At 42.1% G+C, this 22,802-nt stretch overlaps 1 protein-coding gene across 1 annotated transcript in view; it reads right to left on the reverse strand.

Annotated features, from left to right (window-relative positions):
* Positions 1-7,059: 7,059 nt before the first annotated feature.
* Positions 7,060-22,802, reverse strand: part of TAFA2 (TAFA chemokine like family member 2) — a 311,576-nt gene continuing 295,833 nt past the window's right edge. The window contains exon 8 of the mRNA XM_039363734.1: positions 7,060-8,288. Within this exon, the coding sequence (XP_039219668.1) occupies positions 8,277-8,288 (12 nt within the window). The 3' untranslated portion in view covers positions 7,060-8,276. The remainder of the gene's footprint in view (positions 8,289-22,802) is intronic.

The raw sequence follows: 22,802 nt of genomic DNA on the forward strand, positions 1-22,802 counted from the left end.
ATATTGAGGCATGCGAGATAGTGCATCTGCCAGGAAGTTCTTTCTCCCTGGTAAATGTTTGAGCTTAAATTGGTGAAAATGCTGGGACCAGCGGGATTGTTTGGATTGAGTTTCCTGGGCACTTTCAGGGTTTCCAAATTTTTGTGAACAATCCACACCTGGAAGGGGACTTTGTTGCCTTCCAGGAACTGTCACCACGTGTCACCACTGTCACCCAACGTATCCCATATGCCTTCTTCTCCCATACGGGCCAGCGCTGTTCTGTTTCTGTGAGTTTCTTGGATGTATATGCACAGGGTTGCAATACTCCATCATCGTTTTCTTGTAACAGGACAGCCCCCACTGCCACATCACTTGCATCTGCCTGTATTATGAAGGGCTTGTCCATGTCTGGGTGCCTTAGTACTGGTTCGGCAGAAAAAAGTCTCTTTAGTCTCTCAAACGCTGCTTGGCACTCCATTGTCCATGTTAGTGGCTGGCTAGTTTTACTGAGGATGCTCCCTTCATTTTTAGTAAGTTAGTGAGGGGCAAGGTTATCTGGGCAAATGAGGGGATGAATTGGCAGTAAAAGTTTGCAAAGCCCAGGAAACTTTGTAGTTGCTTTCTTGTGCGGGGCGGTACCCAATCTAATACTGCTCTGACTTTCTCTGGGTCCATTTCAATGCCCTGGGGGGATATGCGATAACCTAGGTAGTCTATCTGTAAGGACCCACCCCATTTTGCATCTTAAGAAGACAGAACTCTTGGAATAATTCTTCCAACAGGCATCCTTTATTAAGAGAAAATGGTTGCAGGCGTTCTAGACAGGACTTGGGGTCCAAGCTCTCTCATTCAAGGTTTTAAAGGGTTTCCCAGTAGCCCCACCCAATCATCCCCTACTTCCAGCGACAGTCTCAGGCATTACACCCCCACCCCCTTTTCCTTACTGCCGGCTGGATGGAGACTTCAGAGAAACTACATGAAAGGTAATAATCCCCTTTGTGATGATTAGGCCTTTTGGTGCTATCCACATTCAGTTCCTTTGAAGTGTACTGAAGGAAGTGAGGGCCATAAGCCCTTTTGTTCACCCCCTTCCCTTCATCGTATGACACTATCCCGAGAAGGCAGAAATGGGGTTTTTTATAGTTGATAATTAGAAATGAAATATAATTGGATTCTGACATCCTGCCCCCTCAAATATAAGACAGATCCACCTGAAAGAAAACAAAACAGGTATAAAAGTTAGGATATTCTGTGTGAAAGTTTTTTACAGGGTTGTAGAGACTTCAGGTATTTTGTAGATAGGTATACCATTTCACCTATAATGAATGGTGTAGGCTCAACCCTTTTTTATTGGCTTGTGCTTTTTATGCCTGCCTAGCTTCATCTAGTGCTTTTCTCACTATTGGCCAGATGTTTTGTAGTTTTTTCCATCCATTCTTTCAGTGATGGGATCATTGGTTTGTTTGGAGTCAATTCTGGCATGGTGTTGAAACTTTGACTGGTGGCTATTTGAAAAGGAGTGTAACCTGTGCTGGAGTGGACTGCATTATTGTAGGCAACCTGCAAAAGGGAGTAAGTCCATTCACTCGGTCTGCTGGAAACTAAGAAAACATCTTAAATATTGCTTAAGTACGGAGTTCATTTTTTCAGCCCCCCATTCGATTGTGGATGATGGCTAGATGTCAGTCCCTGAGTGGTTCCTAAGAGGGATAAAAATTCCTTCCAAAATGCAGACATAAATTGCACCCCCCTGTCAGAGATGATGCATTGGGGTGCCCCATGAAATCTGTAAATGTGCTGGATGAAACGTTTTGCTAAGGCTTTTGCGGTGGGAATCTTTTGGCAAGGGATAAAGTGCACCTGTTTGGAAAATAAGTCCGTGACCGTCCAGACAACAGTATTCCCATTGCTTTCTGGCAATTCCACTATAAAATCCATGGCTATTTCTCTCCAGGGGCCTGAGGGACTTGCCACTGTTTGTAACAGTCCAGGCGATTTCCCTTGCAACCTCTTTGCAGTCGCACATTTTGGGCAACTGGCTACATAACTTTCTATGTCCTTTTTTATTGCCGTTTAATTAAGTGTAAAGTTTTTACAAATCCAAAATGCCCTGCTGATTTTGTGTCACGGCAAAGCTTCATGAAAGTGACTCTTTGGGTTGTTGGTATATATAACTTTTCCCCTACCCAAGGCAACCCGTCTCTCATTGTGCACACATTTGTGTTTTTCTGGAACCATTCACCTGTTTCCAAACTTTTCCGGAGTTCAATTCCAGTTTGGCTGTCCAGTTGTGGTTTTAATTTAGCTTGGGTTCTGGTGGTTACTGATGCTGCCAGTTGTGACTCTGCCATCATTGGTTTAGAGTCTGTGGCTCGTGCGCTATTATATTGGGGCATGCGAGATAGTGCATCTATCTGGGCAAATGAGGGGATGAATTGGCGGTAAAAGTTTGCAAAGCCCAGGAAACTTTGTAGTTGCTTTCTTGTGCGGGGTGGTGCCCAATCTAATACTGCTCTGACCTTCTCTGGGTCCATTTCAATGCCCTGGGGGTATATGCGATAACCTAGGTCAGTGGTTCTCAACCTGTGGGTCAGGACCCCATTTGGGGTCGAACGACCATTTCACGGGGGTCGCCAACCCACTCTGTCCGCCATTTTTTTCCCTCTTCCCTAGCTGTCCTACTCCCTCTTATTGGTTGCCACACCCACTTGGGGCTCACCACAACATGGGGAACTGTATTATGGGGTCACGGCATTAGAAAGCTTGAGAACCACTGACCTAGGTAGTCTATCCTTTCCTGGTGGAATTCGCATTTTGAGAGTTTGGCATATAGGTGGGTGGCTCGCAGTTTCTTTAAAACCTCTCTGACAAGGTTGACATGTTCCTCTTTTGTTTCAGTGAAGATAAGATGTCGTCCAAGTAAACAAGGACCCTCTTAAACAGGTGCTCCCTTAGACTGTAGGGCCCCCTTGTAATCCAAATGGCAAGACTTTGAATTGATAGAACCCCATGGGGCAGTTAAATGCGGTCTTCCATTCGTCCCCTTCCTTAATTCTCACGCGATAGTAAGCTTCCCTTAGGTCTAGTTTAGAAAAAATTTCCCTTTCGAGAGGTGTGACAGCATGTCTTTCATGAGGGGCAGAGGGTATAGGTTGCTTTCACTGATTGTATTCAGGGCCCTATAATCCACACATAAGCGTAAAGAACCATCCTTCTTCTCTCTAAATAGGACCGGGGCAGCCACTTTAGGCTTGGCTGGTTCAATCAATCCTCTCTCTAGGTTTTTTTTTATGAATCTTTCCATTTCCTCCTTCTCCTTTGGGCTCATGGAGTATAATCTGGGCTTCGGGAGTTTTGCCCCAGGCTTGAATTCAATGGTACAGTCTGTGGGTCGGTGGGGTGGGGGAGCTCATCCGCCCTCTTCTCACTGAAAACTTCAGCAAGGTCTCTGTATTCCTCTGGTATTTCTGTTAGTCTATTCTTGATTCTGGTAGCCCCCCTTGGGATTTTAAGTCCATAGGGTCCCCCTTCGGGAATTTGATTTCTGTCGTCCACCAATTTACCCAGGGGTTCCATTTTTTTAACCATTCCATCCCTAGGATCATTGGGCATTCCATGCCTGGGGTCATCACAAACGTTATGTCCTCCTCATGTTTGCCCAGGGAGAGGTGTATTGGTAGAGTGGCTAGCTGGCACCCCCCCCCCCGCTATGGATCCATCTAACTGGCCAAATGAGATTGGTTGTTCCAGTCTCCTCGACGGAATGTCCAGATTCCCCACTAGTGTCGGGCTAATGAGGCAGCGGGTGCAGCCAGAGTCTATTAAGTCTTTCACCTTCACGGCTTCGGGTATGGGGGAAATTAATATAGTCACTGTCTTGAGGATGTGTGCGATGCGTCCACTTACCAGGGGTTTGCCCTCCGAGATGTCATCTGAGGCGTCGACCAACCCTGCGGTGTAGGCTGGAGTTCTTTCCCCCTGATGAGCAGAAGTGGGGGGTTCCGCAATTTCCATCATTCTCATGGCAGTTTCTTTTGGCTTAGCTGAAGACCTTCCGGATTTGCTGATTGGGGATCTGTCTGGGTTGTGCTGGGGGGCTTTGGAGCAGCATTCTACAGCTCGATGCCCTTCTCTTTCACACTTGAAACACCCCATTTGTTTCTTGGCTGTAGCCGGTGGTTTCACTGGTTCGTGTTTCAACTCAGACGGGGAGCGGCTGCATTGTTTTCCTCGGTGGTGTCTCTTCAATATGTCGATCTCTGCTTTCTCTGCCAAGATGTACCATTCCTCAAGTTGGTGTGGGTCCCCTCGAGGCAGGCAAGCATCATAGAGGTCATAATTTAGTCCGTCTTTGAAATGGTTAAGGAGGATGTCTTCTGGCCAGTTCAGTTTGCTGGCAATGGCCCGGAATTCTTGTGTATATTCAGCCACTGGGCGTTTGCCTTGCCTCATCGTTTTTATCCTTTCACGGGCTTTGCGATCAGCCAGGGGGTCTTCAAATAGTCTTCTCAGAGAGGACATGAAACGGTTGAAGTCGCTGAGTTCTGGGGCATTGGAGTTGTGCAAGTTCACCACCCAATCTGCAGCCGATCCCTCCAGGGTAGATTGCACAATCTGGATGCGGGCTTTGTCACTGGGGATGTCCTGCCCGTATTCCTCCATCTAGCTGAGGACTTGGGTTAGGAAAAACCCCAAGCGTGTTGGCTCCCCTTTGAATTTCACCTCCAATGGCGGACGTCTTGGAATGGATCGGTGCCTCCATTGTTGGTGGTAGTGTCTTCCATCCAGATCGCCATCTGTGGGTTGTAGGGGGTGGGGACTACTGGATCAGCAGATGTTCCACTTGCAGGTTCCACTTCTCCCTCGGTGTCTCTCCCTTTGCGGCTCCAGGAGCTGAGGCGGCCGTAGGGCTCAGGATTCTCCTCTCCTAGGGAGCTGAGAGTTCTCTTCATCAGGTCAATAGCTTTCTCTAGGATCCAGTCTGAGTATGGTGCCCAGCTTTCTCCCTCTTCACTTGTGTGCAGGGATTTCTCCATCTCCTGCTTCCATTCTGGTTGCTTGGCCCCCCGTCTCAGAGTCACCTTTCTTGATTCCTTTCCCCACTCACTTTTCTTTCCAATGCCCATTGACCAGTGAGGCTTGTGGTCCCGTGTCTCCACTACTTCTTCTCCTGAGGAATCTGACCTCTCAGATCCCAACATCCGGCAAGGTTCCAGTTGGGGCAGCGGCTCTCTTTCCAGGGAGTTTGCCCCCTTTCTTGCTCCATTGTCTGACATGGTAATTTTTTGCAAAATTCCCCAGCAAGGGTCTCCCTTCCAGGTGGATTAATTTTGCAAGTCCTGTCTAATGTAAGGACCCACCCCACTTTGCATCTTAAGAAGACAGAGCTCTTGGAATAATTCTTCCAACAGGCATCCTTTATTAAGAGAAAATGGTTGCAGGCGTTCTAGACAGGACTTGGGGTCCAAGCTCTCCCATTCAAGATTTTAAGGGGTTCCCCAGTAGCCCCACCCAATCGCCCCCTACTTCCAGCGACAGTCTCAGGCATTACACTCCCACCCCCTTTTCCTTACTGCCGGTTGGATGGAGACTTCAGAGAAAACTACATGAAAGATAATAGCCCCATTGTTATGGTTAGTCCTTTTGGTGATACACACATCCAATCCAGTTCCTTTGAAGTGTCCCAAAGGAAGTGAGGGCCATAAAGCCCCTTTTTTCACCCCCTTCCCTTCATTGTATGACAGAATCCATAGAAGGCAGAAATGGGGTTTTCTATAATTGATAACTAGAGATGAAATATAATTGGATTCTGACACTCGGGCTATTTGCTGATATTCTGACTTAGTTATGTGCCCCTCTTTCCATTTTCTATACTTATCCTTTTTATGTTTCAATTTGTCATGCTGGTTTCTTTTGAGAGATGTTATTTTTCCTCTTTGTTGGTATTGTGCTAGACTGGGCTTTTATTATCTCATTTTTCAAAATTTCCCAAGCTTCTTGAGTTGTTTTCCCTTGAGAATTCTCATCCATGCAAGCCCTCTCTAAATTTATTGAAATTAGCTCTCTTGAAGTCCAAGACTCTAGTTTGACTGTTGCTTGTGCTTCCATAAGGTTTTATTCCAATATTGCATGGTCATTTCCTCCCAGGGTTCCTATGGCTTCAACACCTTCTATCATTTCATCTCTGTTAGTGAGAATTAGATTCAAAATGGCTAATCCCCTCGTTCCATTCTCTACTTTTTGGGAGACAAAGTTGTCTGCTAGGTTTGCCAGGAACCTGTTTGATCTTCCATTTGGTGCAGAGTTTGTCTCCCAGTTGATTTCAGGGTAGTTAAAGTCCCCATTACTATTGTGATGTGCTTCCTACACATACCTTAGTTAGCTGACTAGCAAAAAGTTCATCTATTTCCTCTGTTTGGTTGGGTGGCCTGTAATATATATCTATGGCAATGTCATTTCCCCCCCCCCTTTTATATTGACCCAAATGCATTCAAGACAGTTTTTATCATTGTTGTGCTCTATTTCTGTAGAGATGCAGTTATTTCTTATATAGAGAGCAACTCCACCTCCTCTTTTATTTGGTCTGGTTTTTTAAAAAATAATTTAAATCCCTCTAGTTGTGTGTTCCATGTGTGGGTTTCATCCCACCATGTTTCCGTAATGGCAACAATATCATATCTGCCCTCATTAATCTGAATTTCTAGTTTACACTGTTTGCTGTTCATACTCTGTGCATTGGTGTATAGACATTTGAGTCCTTTATGACTGGCCCTCTATTTACTTTCTACATAACCTGTGTGGTGCCTGAGTTCCCCTATTGTCTTACCACCTATTTGGTTAGTGTACTTTGTGTGGCACTTGCTATTAGAGACTTGATTTTGCTTGACAGCAAGGTTGGTATTCTTGTCCACACACACATCTATGTTACATGCACTGATAGCCCTATAATTTTTAGATTGCAGGGGACAGGCTTGTTCTGTTATCAATTAACTCACTGTCCCCGCTGTTTAGTTTAAATTTTCCTCCAGAAAAACTGTGAATGTATAGCCAAGTAACTCAGTCCCTTTCTTTGATGGATGCAAACCATCTCTTTTTTACATCTTTTCATTGGACCAGACTAGTGGTCAGGCAGCAGACTGGTAGGTAATTAGGAATGTAACCTTAAATGGGTCAAAAGGACCCTAGGAGAAATAATTGCCAGGAAACAGGAGGTAGGGTTGGTATGGAATAAACTGTATTTTCTCAAAATAAACTATAGATCTGTACTAAAACTGTAAAGCACAAGTACATTCACCAAAGCCAGAACATACACTCACAGTATAAAACTGTTCCAAGAAGCAATACACATGACAACTCTCAATACATTGCAGATACATACCTATGTACTACCTGTAGATTTTCCTTAATACACATTTTTACCATGTTAAATATATCCTATAAATTATAAAAAGTGTTGTTTAAACATTGATATTTATATTTATATGTTGTATATTTAGGAGATTACATCTTCCTATAAGAAAGTTCCATTAAGTGCTTATAGCAATTATACTAAATTGCAAATAAATTTATTAATAGCACAATATAGACAGCAATATTTTGTAAGGGTACAACCTATAAGTCTGCCACATCTGTTTGATAGTAGATACAATGAGTGGTTAATGGGAGCTGAAAAATTTAAAGTGAAACCACAGGTAACCTTATCAGAAATAAAACATTTTCTATGATTTACATTTTTTAATTAAACAGTACTCCGCTTTTTGCGACAGAGGGTGTTTCTGAGGCAACACCTCAATTGTAAAATTGTCTCTCAAAGGTGGAATGGTGGCATTTAAATGGAAAGTGAAAACCATTTTATCTCCCTGTTTTTATAATGTAACATAATTAAAGTTTTTCAACTCGAATTGTAGTTAATTTATGACATTTCATTTGTTTTTATTCTACTATTTAAACTGCTTTTGGTCTCCTCATTAGCAGTGTAAAGCAATTTAACAAATACTTTTATGAAGGAATAGATAAATATGTTTAAAAAACAATCTGATAGGTTAAATTTTGCTACAACTACCTGAATTTGTACACACCTGCTGTTCTTTGATAGCAAACCAAGGCTGGAGCATCTTTCAGTAGTTTTGACTCTCTCCTCATCAACGCACCTCCTGACCCTTCCTGAGAATCCGACCAAGACTAGGATTCATCACAACTATTGCTTCAAACAGGGAGACAGAACATTTTGTGTGTGTGGAATTATCAAAAATTGTCATCAGGCACTGCAGAAATCTCCTTGTTCTTGAATGGTTTTACACGTTGGCCTAAGAAACAAACACATGTCAAGTACTAGGATGAGTTGTGTGAAACAGAACTGGAATTAATGGCAGAACATTTGTGTCAAAGAAAAAATACATTGTGTTTTTTAAGTGTTTTAAACAAATACCATGTTTTCCTACTTACACCAAATGACAAAAATATTACAAATTCAATATATTAATATAATTATGTTACAAATCAACAAGAGTATTTAAATTGAAGACAGTCAAATAGGTCATTCATTTAATTGATATAATGATACCCAAGATATAAAGAAAAGGAAATTAATGCTATCTTTTCTAAAAGGACCCAATTAACACAGAATATTTTGGAATATCATGGAGAAAAAATCCAAAATATATATGAGCCATAATCACTGTATAAGATAGAATATTGGTGGAAGATTAAACTAAAGGAATTCAGCTACTAAAAACTTTCCACTGGAAATTAAAAACAAACATCAATAAATAGCTAAATTTTAAAAAAGCATTGAGTTTTGAGTAAAGGTAAGTAGTCATTACAAAATTCAGTCAAATATACAATTTAGTAATTCAGAGAACATTCAGTTTGTTTCAGACATAAAGGTGTTCCTTGAGTTACGACAGTTCAATTAGTGAACATTCAAAATTACGAACCCCCCCCCAAAAGTATTTATGACCCAGTCCTGAAGTTACGCATGTTGCAGCATCACAATGGTCATTCGCCCTTATGATCGACTGCAGAGACACTGCAACATGCTCCCTGCCTATCCTGCCCCAAACTAAGCCTGCAGGCTCCCATGACAGAGGAGCGGTCTTTTATTCAGATGGGGCAAAGATGTTTTCCTTACATCTTACATTCTAACAGCCTCATTGGCTTCTGAATAAAAGACTTCAGCTTCTCTGCCACGTGGGTCAGCCTCTTCCAGAGCTCTTTGAAAAGTAAGAACATTAAAGCCATGGGAAATGGGGTGGGGAGGAGTAAGTGGAATTCGGGATGCTAGCAAAGCAGGCCCAGTCTGTGGAATTCCAGTGGGGCAGGATGGGGGAAAGCAATTGTGGAGACCCCCGAAGAGCATGAGGTATCTCAGTGGCAATGGAATAATCAATGGCCTGACCATTATTTTTATGATAGTTGATCTCTTTTCTTTAATGGCCCATTTCATTCCCAACAATAGCCTCCCCTCCATCACAGAGATGGTTTTTATCTATTCTTTGGCAAGGATTTCAGAACCTGGATTGCCTAATTTTAATAATGTGTTAAGTTTTTTATGGCAAGCAAAACCAAAATCAGATCAGCTTATTTGAAGAACTATAAGAACTTCTATTAAGTTCTGTAGAAAAACTAAAAAGCTAAATACTTTGAAAACATTCCAATAACTGAAATGAAATGCAATTCTATATACAGTAGAATCAAGATTCAGATTCTGCTGCTTTCTGCTGAAGCAATTATCTTTTATATGGATGTAAGTGATAACTGGCCATTCCAGAGCTATGGAAGACTGTGATGCAAATTATTATGTGAAGGTGCCTCCTATATCAAAACAATGTCCATAAAAGCATGTGTACGTGTAAACTTTGGGGCACAATCCTAGACTTGTGTTTCTTTTTTTTAAAATAACATGTTTTTATTGGTTTTCCAGTTTTACATTTGAGTATTTGGAAAGCAGCATGGTGATTGGGTAGTCAATAGTACAATAACAAAATCTTTAGTACATATCTCAGGTTACATCATCAAAAACTTCCTTCTCTAATTCCCTTAATGTTTACTATATCATATTTAAACTAGTAAATTTCTAATTATAAGAAGCTCAGTTAAAACATTTATCATTATATTTTTGCTTATACATATCCATATCTTGTATTTAAATTTTACCTAATTTTTAATTATAATATTCCAATTTAACCTTTAATATCCACAGTATTTAAATTTTCGGTAACCCAAATTTCCTTTATTTCACTATATAAAAATTATGATATCTAAGATACACCTATTACTTACTTGAATGTATTCTTATTTTAATTCATAAACATTTTCTATTTTTCATCCTAGTACATCACTACTTACTAATGGAGCATCCTTCATTGTCTCAAATCCGTCGTCTGTGTTATCTGGGCTAAACAATAATTTGAAGCTATTCCCTAATAATTAATTTTCATTTCCCTTATAAATCTAAATATTAGGCCAATTAATCCCTTATTTTTTATTATTTCTCAACAGTTATTAAATCTAATAATCATATTTCCCTTCATCTCAAAATCTCCCTTTAGCCCATTAGCTGAGATTTTAGGATCCTCTCTAATAAATCAAAAGACCCCATTTTTTAAATCTAACTCTAGCTTTCTTTTTATGCCAACCAGGCTTTCATACCAACGCCTTTAGATCATCAGATAGATCTCCCTTCATTCTTGTGCATGTTACTGAGATATGGATACAGGTTTATGATTTTCAACTGAAAAAGCAGATATTTAGCAATAACATGAATATGCATAGTAGTGTACCATAGTGGATATAAATCATTTCATATATAAGGTGGTACAATGGGCATATCTTTTCTACAAAGATGGTACTGAGTCGCTCCATGATATCTCCTAGAGTCTAGGATTTCCTTTATTTCAAAGTATTGTTCGCCCTCCACCATGATTGGAGGTGGTGGGGGGGGGGGCTTTTTGGCCGTAACGATGACTGATGCTTTCTTTTCAGCAAGCTGCAATGAAAAATTGGGTGTATTTGCCTGAGAGTTTTGGGTAATTCTAATTCTACTGTTACTGAGTTTATGATTCTTTTAATTGGAAAAGGCCCTATATATTTTGGTCCAAGTTTTTTGCAGGGTTGTAGGGACTTTAGGTATTTTGTAGATAAGTACACCATTTCTCCTATAATGAATGGTGTAGGCTCAACCCTTTTTTTATCGGCTTGTGCTTTGTATGCCTGCCTAGCTTCATCTAGTGCTTTTCTAACTATTGTCCAGGTGTTTTGTAATTGTTCCATCCATTCTTTCAGTGATGGGATCGCCGGTTCATTTGGGGTTAATTCTGGCATGGGGTTGAAACTTTCACCCGGTGGCTATTTGAAAAGGAGTGTAACCTGTGCTGGAGCGGACTGCATTATTGTAGGCAACTTCTGAAAAAGGGAGTAAGTCCGCCCAATCGAACTGCTGGAAACTAAGAAAACATCTTAGATATTGCTTAAGTACTGAGTTCAATTTTTCCGATTGACCATTTGACTGAGGGTGATGGCTAGATGTCAGTCCCTGAGTGGTCCCTAAGAGGGATAAAAATTCCTTCCAAAATGCAGACATAAATTGCACTCCCCTATCAGAGATGATGCATTGGAGTGCCCCATGCAATCTGTAAATGTTCTGGATGAAGAGTTTTGCTAAGGCTTTTGCGGTGGGAATCTTTTGGCAAGGGATAAAGTGCACCTGTTTGGAAAACAAGTCCGTGACCATCCAGAAAACAGTATTCCCATTGCTTTCTGGTAATTCCACTATAAAATCCATGGCTATTTCCCTCCAGGGGGCTGAGGGATTTGCCACTGTTTGTAACAGTCCGGGCGATTTCCCTTGCAACCTGTTTGCAGTTGCACACTTTGGGCAGCTGGCCACGTAACTTTCTATGTCCTTTTTTATGGATGGCCACCAAATTTGCCGTTTAATTAAGTGTAATGTTTTTACAAATCCAAAATGCCCTGCTGTTTTGTATTGTGACAAAGCTGCATGAATGTGATTCTTTGGGTTGTTGGTATATATAACTTTTCCCCCACCCAAGGCAGCCCATCTCTCATTTTTGTTTTTCTGGAACCATTCATCTGTTTCCAAACTTTTTCTGAATTCAATTCCGGTTTGGCTGCCCAGCTGTAGTTTTAATTTAGCTTGGGCTCTGGTGGTTACTGGCGCTGCCAGTTGTGATTCTACCATCATCGGTTTAGAGTCGGTGGCTCACGTGCTGTTATACTGGGGCATGCAAGATATTGCATCTGCCAGGAAGTTATTTCCCCCCGGCAAATGCTTGAGCCTAAATTGGAACTGGTGAAAATGCTGGGACCAGCGGGCTTGCTTGGGGTTGAGCTTCCTGGGTGTTTTCAGGGCTTCCAAATTTTTGTAGTCAGTCCACACCTGGAAAGGGATTTTGTTGCTTTCAAGGAACTGGCACCACGGGAGTAATGACCAACGTATCCCGTATGCCTCTTTCTCCCATACGGGCCAGCGCTATTCCATTTCCGTGAGTTTCTTGGATGTATATGCACAGGGTTGCAATACCCCTTCATTGCTTTCTTGTAATAGTACAGCCCTTACTGCCACATCACTTGCATCCGCCTGTATTACGAAGGGCTTATCCATGTCTGGGTGCCTCAGTACTGGTTCGGCAGAGAAAAGTCTCTTTAATTTCTCAAATGCTTATTGGCACTCCATTGTCCATGTTAGTGGCTGGCTAGGTTTTACTGAGGATGCTCCCTTCATTTTTAGTAAGTTCGTGAAGGGCAGGGCTATCTGGGCAAATGAGGGGATGAATTGGCGGTAAAAGTTTGCGAAGCCCAGGAAACTTTGCAGTTGCTTTCTTGTGCGGGGTGGTGCCCATTCTAATACTGCTCTGACCTTCTCTGGGTCCATTTCAATGCCCTGTGTGGATATGCGATAACCTAGGTAGTCTATCCTTTCCTGGTGGAATTCGCATTTCGAGTGTTTGGCGGCTCGCAGTTTCTTTAAAACTGCTCTGACTAGGTTGACATGTTCCTCTTTTGATTCGGTGAAGATAAGAATGTCGGCCAAGTAAACCAGGACCCCCTTAAATAAGTGCTCCCTTAGAACGTCATTGATTAATTGCATAAAGACTGCGGGGCCCCCTTGTAATCCAAATGGCAAGACTTTGAATTGGTAGCACCCCATGGGGCAGTTAAATGTGGTCTTCCATTCATCCCCTTCCTTAATTCTCACGCGATAGTAAGCTTCCCTTAGGTCTAGTTTAGAAAATATTTTCCCTTTTGAGAGGTATGACAACATGTCCTTCATGAGGGGCAGAGGGTATAGGTTGCTTTCACTGATTGTATTCAGGGCCCTATAATCCACACATAAGCGTAAAGAGCCATCCTTCTTTTCTCTAAAGAGGATCGGGGCAGCCACTTTAGGCTTGGCTAGCTCAATGAATCCCCGTTCTAAGTTTTTCTTATGAATCTTTCCATTTCCTCCTCCTCCTTTGTGCTCATGGAGTATAATCTGGGCTTCGGGAGTTTTGCCCCAGTCTTGAATTCAATGGCACAGTCTGTGGATCAGTGGGGGGGGGAGCTCATCCACCCTCTCCTCACTGAAAACTTCAGCAAGGTCTCTATATTCCTCTGATATTTCTGTTAGTCCCTTTTCCTCTCCCATGGATGCTTTTTCTGTTCTTGATTCTGGTAGCCCCCCCTTGGGATTTTAAGTCCATGGGGTCCCCCTTCAGGAATTTGATTTCTGCTGTCCTCCAATTCACCCAGGGGTTCCATTTTTTTAACCATTCAATCCGTAGGATCATTGGGCATTCCATGCCTGGGGTCACCACAAACGTTATGTCTTCCTTATGTTTGCCCAGGGAGAGGTGTATTGGTAAAGTGGCTAGGGTAGCTGGCACCCCCCCTGCTATGGACCCATCTAACTGGCCAAATGAGATTGGTTGTTCCAGTCTCCTCGATGGAAGGCCCAGATTCCCCACTAGTGTCGGGCTAATGAGGCAGCAGGTGCAGCCAGAGTCTATTGCCTTCACGGCTTTGGGCATGGGGGGAATTAATATAGTCACTGTCTTGAGGATGGGTGTGATGCATCCACTTACCAGGGGTTCGCCCTCCGAGCTGTCATCTGAGGTGTCCACCGGCCCTGTGGTGTAGGCTGGAGTCTTTCCCCCTGATGAGCAGAGGTGGGGGATTTCACAGCCTCCATCATTCTCATGGCAAGTTCTTTTGGCTTAGCCGGAGACTTTCCGGATTTGCTGGCCAGTGATCTGTCTGGGTTGTGCTGGGGGGCTTTTGAACAGCATTCTACAGCCCTATGCCCTTCTCTCCCACACTTGAAACACCCCATTTGCTTCTTGGCCATAGCCGATGGTTTCACTGGTTCGCGTGTCAACTCAGGCGGTGAGCGGCCCCATTGTTTTCCTCTGCGGTGCCTCTTCAATATGTCGATCTATGCTTCCTCTGCCAAGACGTACCATTCCTCAAGTTGGTGTGGGTCCCCTCGGGGCAGGCAAGCGTCATATAGGTTATAATTTAGTCCGTCTTTGAAATGGCTAAGGAGGATGTCTTCCGGCCAGTTCAGTTTGCTGGCAATGGCCTGGAATTCTTGTGTATATTCGGCTACCGGGCGTTTGCCTTGCCTCATCATTTTTATCCTTTCATGGGCTTTGTGATCAGCCAGGGGGTCCTCAAATCGCCTTCTCAGAGAGGACATGAAACAGTTGAAGTCGTTGAGCTTTGGGGCATTGGAGTTGTGCAAATTCACCACCCAATCTGCGGCCGGCCCGTCCAGCACAGATTGCATGATCTGGATACGGGCTTTGCCGCTGGGATGTCCCACCCGTATTCCTCCTTTAGCTGAGAACTTGGGTTAGGAAAAACCCCAAGCGTGTTGGCTCCCCCTTGAATTTCACGTCCAGCAGCGGGAGTCTTTGACTGGCCTGGTGCCTTCGTTGTCAGTGGTAGCGTCTTCCATCCAGATCGCCATCTGTGGATCGGCAGGGAGTGGGGACTACTGGATCAGCAGATGTCCCTGGGGCTGCAGGTTCCACTTCCCCCTCGGTGTCTCTCCCTTTGCAGTTCCAGGAGCTGGGGTGGCCATAGGGCTCAGAAGTCTCCTCTCCTAGGGAGCTGAGAGTTCTCTTCATCAAGTCGATAGCTTTCTCTAGGATCCAGGTGCCCAGTTCCCTTCCTCTTCACTTGTGTGCAGGGATTTCTCCATCTTCTGCTTCCATTCTGGTTGGTTGGCCCCCCATCTCAGGGTCACTTTTCTTGATTTCTTTTCCCATTCGCCTTTCTTTCCAACACCCATTGACCACCAAGATTTATGGTCTCGTGTCTCCACCCCTCTTCTCCTGAGGAATCTGACCTCTCAGATCCCGACATCTGGCAGGGTTTCAGTTGGGGCAACGGCTCCCTTTCCGGGGAGTTTTCTCCCTTCCTTGCTCCGCCGTCTGACATGGTAATTTTTGCAAAGTCCTCCAGCAAGGTTCTCTCTTCCAGGTGGACTACTTTTGTAGGTCCTGTCTAATGTAAGGACCCACCCCACTTTGCATCTTAAGAAGACAGAACTCTTGGAATATTTGTTCCAACAGGCATCTTTATTAAGAAAAAAAGGTTGCAGGCATTCTAGACAGGACCTGGGGCCCAAGCCCTACAGTTCAAGATTTTAAGGGTCCCCAGTAGCCCCACCCCCATCATCTTTCCAGCGACAATCCCAGGCTCTACATTTCCACCCCCTTTTCGTCACTGTCGGTGGAAGGGAGACTTCAGAGAGGAATAGATCAAAGCTGATGGCCCCATTCTTATGCTTAGTCCTTTTGGTGATATCCACATTCAAGTCCTTTGAAGTTGTACTGAAGGAAGTGAGGGCCATAAAACCCCTTTGTTCACCCCCCTTCCCCTTCATCGTATGACAGAATCCAGAGAGGGCAGAAATGGGGTTTTCCATAGTCGATAATTAGAGATGAAATATAATTGGATTCTGACACCATCTAGTTATCAATTTTCCAGAGGAATTGGCCCATTTATGGTCGTTAAGTTGTCACCCTGGTAGCCCAGATCCCCATATTTGCTCCAACATATTTGTCTTCAATTCAATCTGGTCTTCTTCCTCAGGTTTCTTCTGGTCTAAGTAAAAAGTCATGTCTAATTTTATGGTTGTTGTTTGGTTGTCTAGGTTTTCAGTAGGCTGTGCTTGTTGATCTTTAGCACCCTCCATCTTGGTATTACTTTCTTCCATTTCTGTTGTTTTTTGGGTTGTAGATTCTTTAGTTGCAATCAGGGTTTGGTTGTCTAGATCTGTCTTGATATTAATTTTTTCTGCTTCTGTTGTTTTTTGAATTGTAACTTTTTTGGTTGCAATCAGGGTTTCACTGTAGATTTAAGATAGCGCCTTTGTCTTTCAGTCTACCTTTAATTATCTCAGTAGCTTCAAGAATTTTTTCAAGTATAGGCTTCCAGTTTCGGTTCGTGGCATCACAAGTCATACGGGGAGTTTCCTCTCCTCGTCAACTAGGTTTCCCTTCATCGGTGGACCCTTATACGGGTCCAAAGTCACCCTGGAAGGTGCAACTTCTGTTGAGGAGGCTGTGGTCCAGCTGCAGAGGAGAGGCGGCTCCTCCAGCTGTCCGGACGAATCTCTGAGGGCCGATGGAGAAGATCGGCCATGAAAATGGCTGATTGCCCTGCCGCTTCAGACCATAAGTCAGAAAACATTTAAGCTTTTAGTGCCCCTGTGATGAATCCGGGTGAGAATTTTTTCTTATTTTCCTCTCTATTCCGCTTTTTTCTTTGTTTCTGTGCCTGTAAAGAGCTTTTGAAATTATTTCCCTGGCTTGGAAAGGTGGCTTCTGCTTTTTTGGGGGGGGGGGGAAAGGCATTTTACAAACACTGAAAGGCTATAAACTGGACACGAAAAAGGAAAAAAAAGAAGGAAAAAAGGAAAAAAAAGAAGGAAAAGGTTTCCTCTATTTTTAAGAACATTATTATTTCTCTCTCTCTCTCTCTCTCTCTCTCTCTCTCTCTCTCTATATATATATATATATATATATATATATATATATATATATATGTAGGTCTTTGGTTATTCGGGTTTTCTCCCACGTAAAATTGGAAGTGTCTTGGTGACGTTTCAACGAAGTCTCATTCGTCATCTTCAGGCTGGTGCTTTCGGCTTCGTGCTTCTAGGAGCAATGTGTGGTTGTAGCTGTTTCCTCCTTTTAACTGCCAGTGGGGGTATGAACTGATTGGATGAGAGCTTGGCTGTGTTCTGATTGGATGGAGGTGTGTTCTGATTGGTTAGGAGTTTGGCTGTGCTCTGATTGGCTGGGGGGTTGGCTGTGCTCTGATTGGCTGGGGGGTTGGCTGTGCTCTGATTGGCTGGGGGAGTGTTCTGTTTGGGTGGGGGCTTTGTTGTGCTCAGGTTAGTCTGAGTTGCCGGGGGGGTTAAAATGGTGAGCTGCATTGCTAATTTTTGGCTTCGCGTTCGTGGTCGTGCCTCATCTTCATGGTGGGTGTCAGTTTGCTTCATGTATGGATTGGAGGGGTTTAAAGTGGCTAATGATGCAGCTGTGGTCTGGCTTCTGGTTTGTGGTCGTGCCTCATCATCGGTGTGGTTTTGGGTTTGCTTTTTGCGTGGATGTGTGGTGGTGACATCCTGTGTGGTTTTTGTGAGTGTGGGTCTGGTGTCATTTTTTGTGTTAGGGAGTCGTTTGTCAATAAGGGCGGGTTTCCAAATGGCTGGTAGGCGGGAGGTATCATCTCGCTTGTTCATGCTGTGTGGGCATTTTTCTATCTCGATGGCTTTGTGCTTTGAGCAGCAATGTGTGGTCTTAGCTGTTTCTTCCTTTTAACTGCCAGTGGAGGTATGAACTGATTGGGTGGGAGCTTGGCTGTGTTCTGATTGGGTGGAGGTGTGTTATGAATGGTTAGGGGCTTGGCTGTGCTCTGATTGGCTGGGGGAGTGTTCTGTTTGGTTGTGCTCAGGTTAGTCTGAGTTGCAGAGGGGTTTGAGATTTTGGGCTGCCTTGCTATTTTTTGGCTTCACGTTCGTGGTCGTGCTTCCTCTTCATGGAGGGTGTCAGTTTGCTTCATGTATGGATTGGAGGGGTTTAAAGTGGCTAAGTTTAAAGTGGCAAAGCCCTCCTCCCATACATAAAAGGCACCACAGACAGAATCAGTAAGATCCTCCATAAACACAACATCAAAACAGCATTCTGCACAAACAGAAAAATATCCACCATCCTTAGAAACCCCAAAGATAAAATTGAATTAGAAAATCAAGGAGTATACGAAATCCCATGCACCACTTGTCCCACCACATACATCGGACAAACCAACAGAAGAATAAGTGCACGCATTGAAGAACATAAGAACTCAGTCAAAAAAGAGGAACCAACATCTTCCCTGGTCCAACACCTTAAAGCCACAGGACATGAAATTGACTTTAAAAATACCAGAACCATTGCCAAAAGTGAACATTTTAATAACAGAATAATCAGAGAAGCCATCGAGATAGAAAAACGCCCACACAGCATGAACAAGCGAGATGATACCTCCCGCCTACCAGCCATTTGGAAACCCGCCCTTATTGACAAACGACTCCCTAACACAAAAAATGATACCAGACCCACACTCACAAAAACCACACAGGAGGTCACCACCACACATCCACGCAAAAAACAAACCCAAAGCCACACCGATGATGAGGCACGACCACAAACCAGAAGCCAGACCACAGCTGCATCATTAGCCACTTTAAACCCCTCCAATCCATACATGAAGCAAACTGACACCCTCCATGAAGAGGAAGCACGACCACGAACGCAAAGCCAAAAAATAGCAAGGCAGCCCAAAATCTCAAACCCCTCTGCAACTCAGACTAACCTGAGCACAACCAAACAGAACACTCCCCCAGCCAATCAGAGCACAGCCAAGCCCCTAACCATTCAGAACACACCTCCACCCAATCAGAACACAGCCAAGCTCCCACCCAATCAGTTCATACCCCCACTGGCAGTTAAAAGGAAGAAACAGCTAAGACCACACATTGCTGCTCAAAGCACGAAGCTGAAAACACCAGCCTGAAGATGACGAATGGGACTTCGTCGAAACGTCGCCAAGACACTTCCAATTTTACGCGGGAGAAAACCCGAACAACCAAAGACCTACATATATATATATATATATATATATATATATATATAATACACACACACACACCACACACACACACACACACACACACACACACACCACACACACACACACACATATATATATCTATATATATATATATATATATATATATATATATACATATTATAACTTAAAGATAGAAAAAAAGAATTGATTTTTGGAAAAGACTTTCCTAACTCACTGAGGACATTTAGTGGCAAAAATTTAATATTGTAACTTTGCTTACTTTTTTTATCAACTTCAAACATTAAAGATAAGCTGTGCACCTGTGATGCTGTGGAGGTGGATGTTTTTACATTAAACAAAGCCTCTACAAAAAAGAAAAAGAGATTTCCTTTAAAGAGTATTAAAACGGAGAAACCTGGACTTCCGGTGGTCAAAGCGGTGGAGATGGCGGCTACTTTGTAGCCGTCCTCCTGAGAAGGTGTCAGATCCGCGGAGCACAGCGTTTATCAGCTGGCCCGCGGCTCGCAATCCCCTTCCCGGGCGAAGGGAAGGGGTAGAGATCGCATGAATAGAGGTAGAACCTCTTAACTCTCCCTGGATTTTTATTTTTAGGGGGGTAGAAAGAGGGTTCCCTCGGAGTTCATTGCCTTCTCCGCCTCTCAGCTGTCTTTGTTTCTTCGGAAACAAAGCGAGACGCCGCTACCATCTCCGTACTTAAAGAAACCGTGAGTAATCTTAAACCGGACAGAACTGTTTAAAGGATTTTATTTATAGTTTAGCTTTATTTTATTTTTTTTAGTTTATTTAGTTTATTTAGTATCTGCTGATTTTTTTTTTATTTTTTTGAGCTTTCTCTTTTTTTTTTGGGCGGAAAAGTGAGAGTGAAAGTAAAATGGCGTTTTGAAAGTTTTTTTTTCCTTTAAAAGACGGATCGGCTGAATTGTTGTTTAATATTGCTTTTTTTTTACTTTTTTTACTTTTTTATTCTTGGGGACTTTTAGATTGATCTTATCTTATTCTATTTTATCTTATTTTTAATTTTTTTTTGGATTATTTATTTTTATTGGTATTTTTAAGAAGAAAGGAAGATAAATTAAAATGGCTTCAAAACGACAACCAGCTACTGCAGCTTCTAAAGTAACTTCTTCTCCTGCTACTTCTACTGTGCAACAACAACTTAAAATAATACCCTCAGTGCAGCAACCTAAATCTACTCCACCTTCACCTCCCCCATCTGGCACATCAGCACAAGACATTAAAGAAATAATGGTAAGTGCTGTCTCACAGTTTAGGGAGGAAATGAAACAACTTTTGGATCAGAATAAATCTGAAACTAAGGAGGAAATGAAGAAAGAGATGAAGGAGCTTTTAGAACAGAATAATGCTATTTTGAGGGATGATATACTTCTAGCTCTATCTGGAATGGCCTCAGTGGTTGTGAAGCTGGACTCCAGAGTAGAGGAAATTGAAGAAACAGTTGAACTTTTGGATTATAAATTTCAAGATATGGAGAAAAAAGTGGAGACTTCACAAGATGATATTCTTATGTTCCAGTATAGACAGATGGAATATGCTTTGAGAATAAGGGGTCTGAAAGAAGATAAAACTCAAGATTTGATGGAAATGGTGATTAATGACTTGGCTGTTATTTTGAATATTGATAAAGAAGAGTTACGTGGGGATGTGGAAAGAATTTATAGAGTTAATTCTTGGATTGCAAAACAGAGGAATTTGCCTAGAGATGTGGTGATATATTTTGCTAAGAAGTCTTTGCGAAATCAGATTCTACAAACTTTTTATAATAAAAGATTTCAGATTGCTGCCCAAGATATTATTATTTTAAAGGAAATTCCACCTAAAATTTTAAGAAGCAGAAAAGATTTTGCTTTTTTAGTAAATGAACTTAAAGCAAGACAAATGCCATTTAGATGGGAGATTCCGATGGGCATTGTTTTGAGCCATGCGGGGACACGTTATAGACTTAATACAGTCGCTAAAGCTAAGGAATTTTATAAAACGGTTCTGGGAGCAGGCTCTCCTTTGCCCATGATGCATAAAGTCTTGAGTGACAAAGAGATGGAACAGAAATCTGAAGGTACAGGGATGATGACTGCTGGACAGGTGGTATGGATGTCTCAACCAGAGGTTAAAGAACAGAGAATGACCCGTGCAGCACATAAACGTAAAGAAAAAGAACAACAGAAAAAAGAAAAAGAAAAAGAAATTGAAGAATCTACTCAGCAAATTGCTTCAGTGCCGGTGGGAGGAGCAAGACCCAAAAGCTCTGCTACATATTCATCAGCAGCAGAATTTGAGCGGATCTTCTCCAGGCTGAAGGCCAAGGGAGATGGCAAAGCTCCTGTCCTGGAATGTTAATGGATTAAACATTCCTCAAAAGAGAAAAAAAATTTACCACTATTTGAAACAACACAACAATGATATTATTTGCTTGCAAGAAACTCATATTACAGCTAAAGATCAAAAATATTTAAATAATCCTCGCTTGGGATCTCATTTTGTATCTCCCGCCCCTGGGAAGAAAGGGGGTGTGGTAATCTATGTTAAACAGAATTTATCTGCTACCTTGTTAGAATCAGATCCTTATGGAAGATATGTTATGCTTGAACTTGGTTTATATGGCAAGAAAATTCTTATTGTGGGGTTGTATGCACCAAACCAGCAACAGGAGCAATTTTATAGGTTACTACATCAGAAAATAACTTTGTTGGACTATAGATCCGTGATTTTAATGGGAGACTGGAATGGTGTCTTAGATATACAAATGGACAAAAAAGGCTCTTCTACCTTTTTTAAACAGGCTAAATTACCTAAAGCCTTTTTTGACATGAAAGAAGATTGGGAATTGAGAGACTATTGGCGTGAACGTAATCAAGAAGAAAAGGATTTTACGTTTTTCTCAGATAGACACCAATCTTTCTCAAGAATTGATTTCTTTTTGATCACAACAGATTTATACAACAGGGTGAAGAATGTAAAAATTTTTCCTAGGACATTGTCCGATCATAGTCCAGTTTGGATGGAACTGTTTGTAGAGAAGGAAGATAGGAGATCCTGGAGGGTGAATGAGAATTTATTTAAACAAGAAAAAAATGTTCATAAATTAAAGGAATGTTTAAAGGAATATTTTACTTTAAATATGAACAAGGGAACATCAATGTCAATGGTCTGGGATGCAAGTAAAGCTTTTATGCGTGGTATTTTGATAAAAATGAATAATTTGCATAGACAGAAACAGATTCAGAAACGGAAAGACTTGGAAGAGGAGATTAAATTAAAAGAGAAACTTTTAATTTCAAATCCCTTAGATGAAAAGATTAAAGGAGCTTTAAAATTGTTAAAAACACAATTTAACATGCTGATGGCTGATCAAGCTGCAACTAATTTGCTATTTATGAAACAAAATACATTTTGTAATGCTAATAAACCAGGGAGATGGTTGGCTTATCAGTTAAGAAAAAAACAGAAACAGAGGAATATAGATAAAATAAATTATAATGGTAAATTGGTTTATCAGAAAGAATTGATTAAGAAATCTTTTTTAGAATACTATCAAAAATTATATAAGGGTACTAATATTCAAATTACAGATATAAATAATTATTTAGGCAAAGTTAACTTTCCTAAATTAACAGAAGATCAGGAAAAAAAGATTAACGGTTTAATTACTAAGG

This window comes from Crotalus tigris, unplaced genomic scaffold (genome assembly GCF_016545835.1).
Source record: "Crotalus tigris isolate CLP2741 ecotype Arizona unplaced genomic scaffold, ASM1654583v1 scf7180000019583.1695794, whole genome shotgun sequence".
Taxonomy (NCBI): Eukaryota; Metazoa; Chordata; class Lepidosauria; order Squamata; family Viperidae; genus Crotalus; species Crotalus tigris.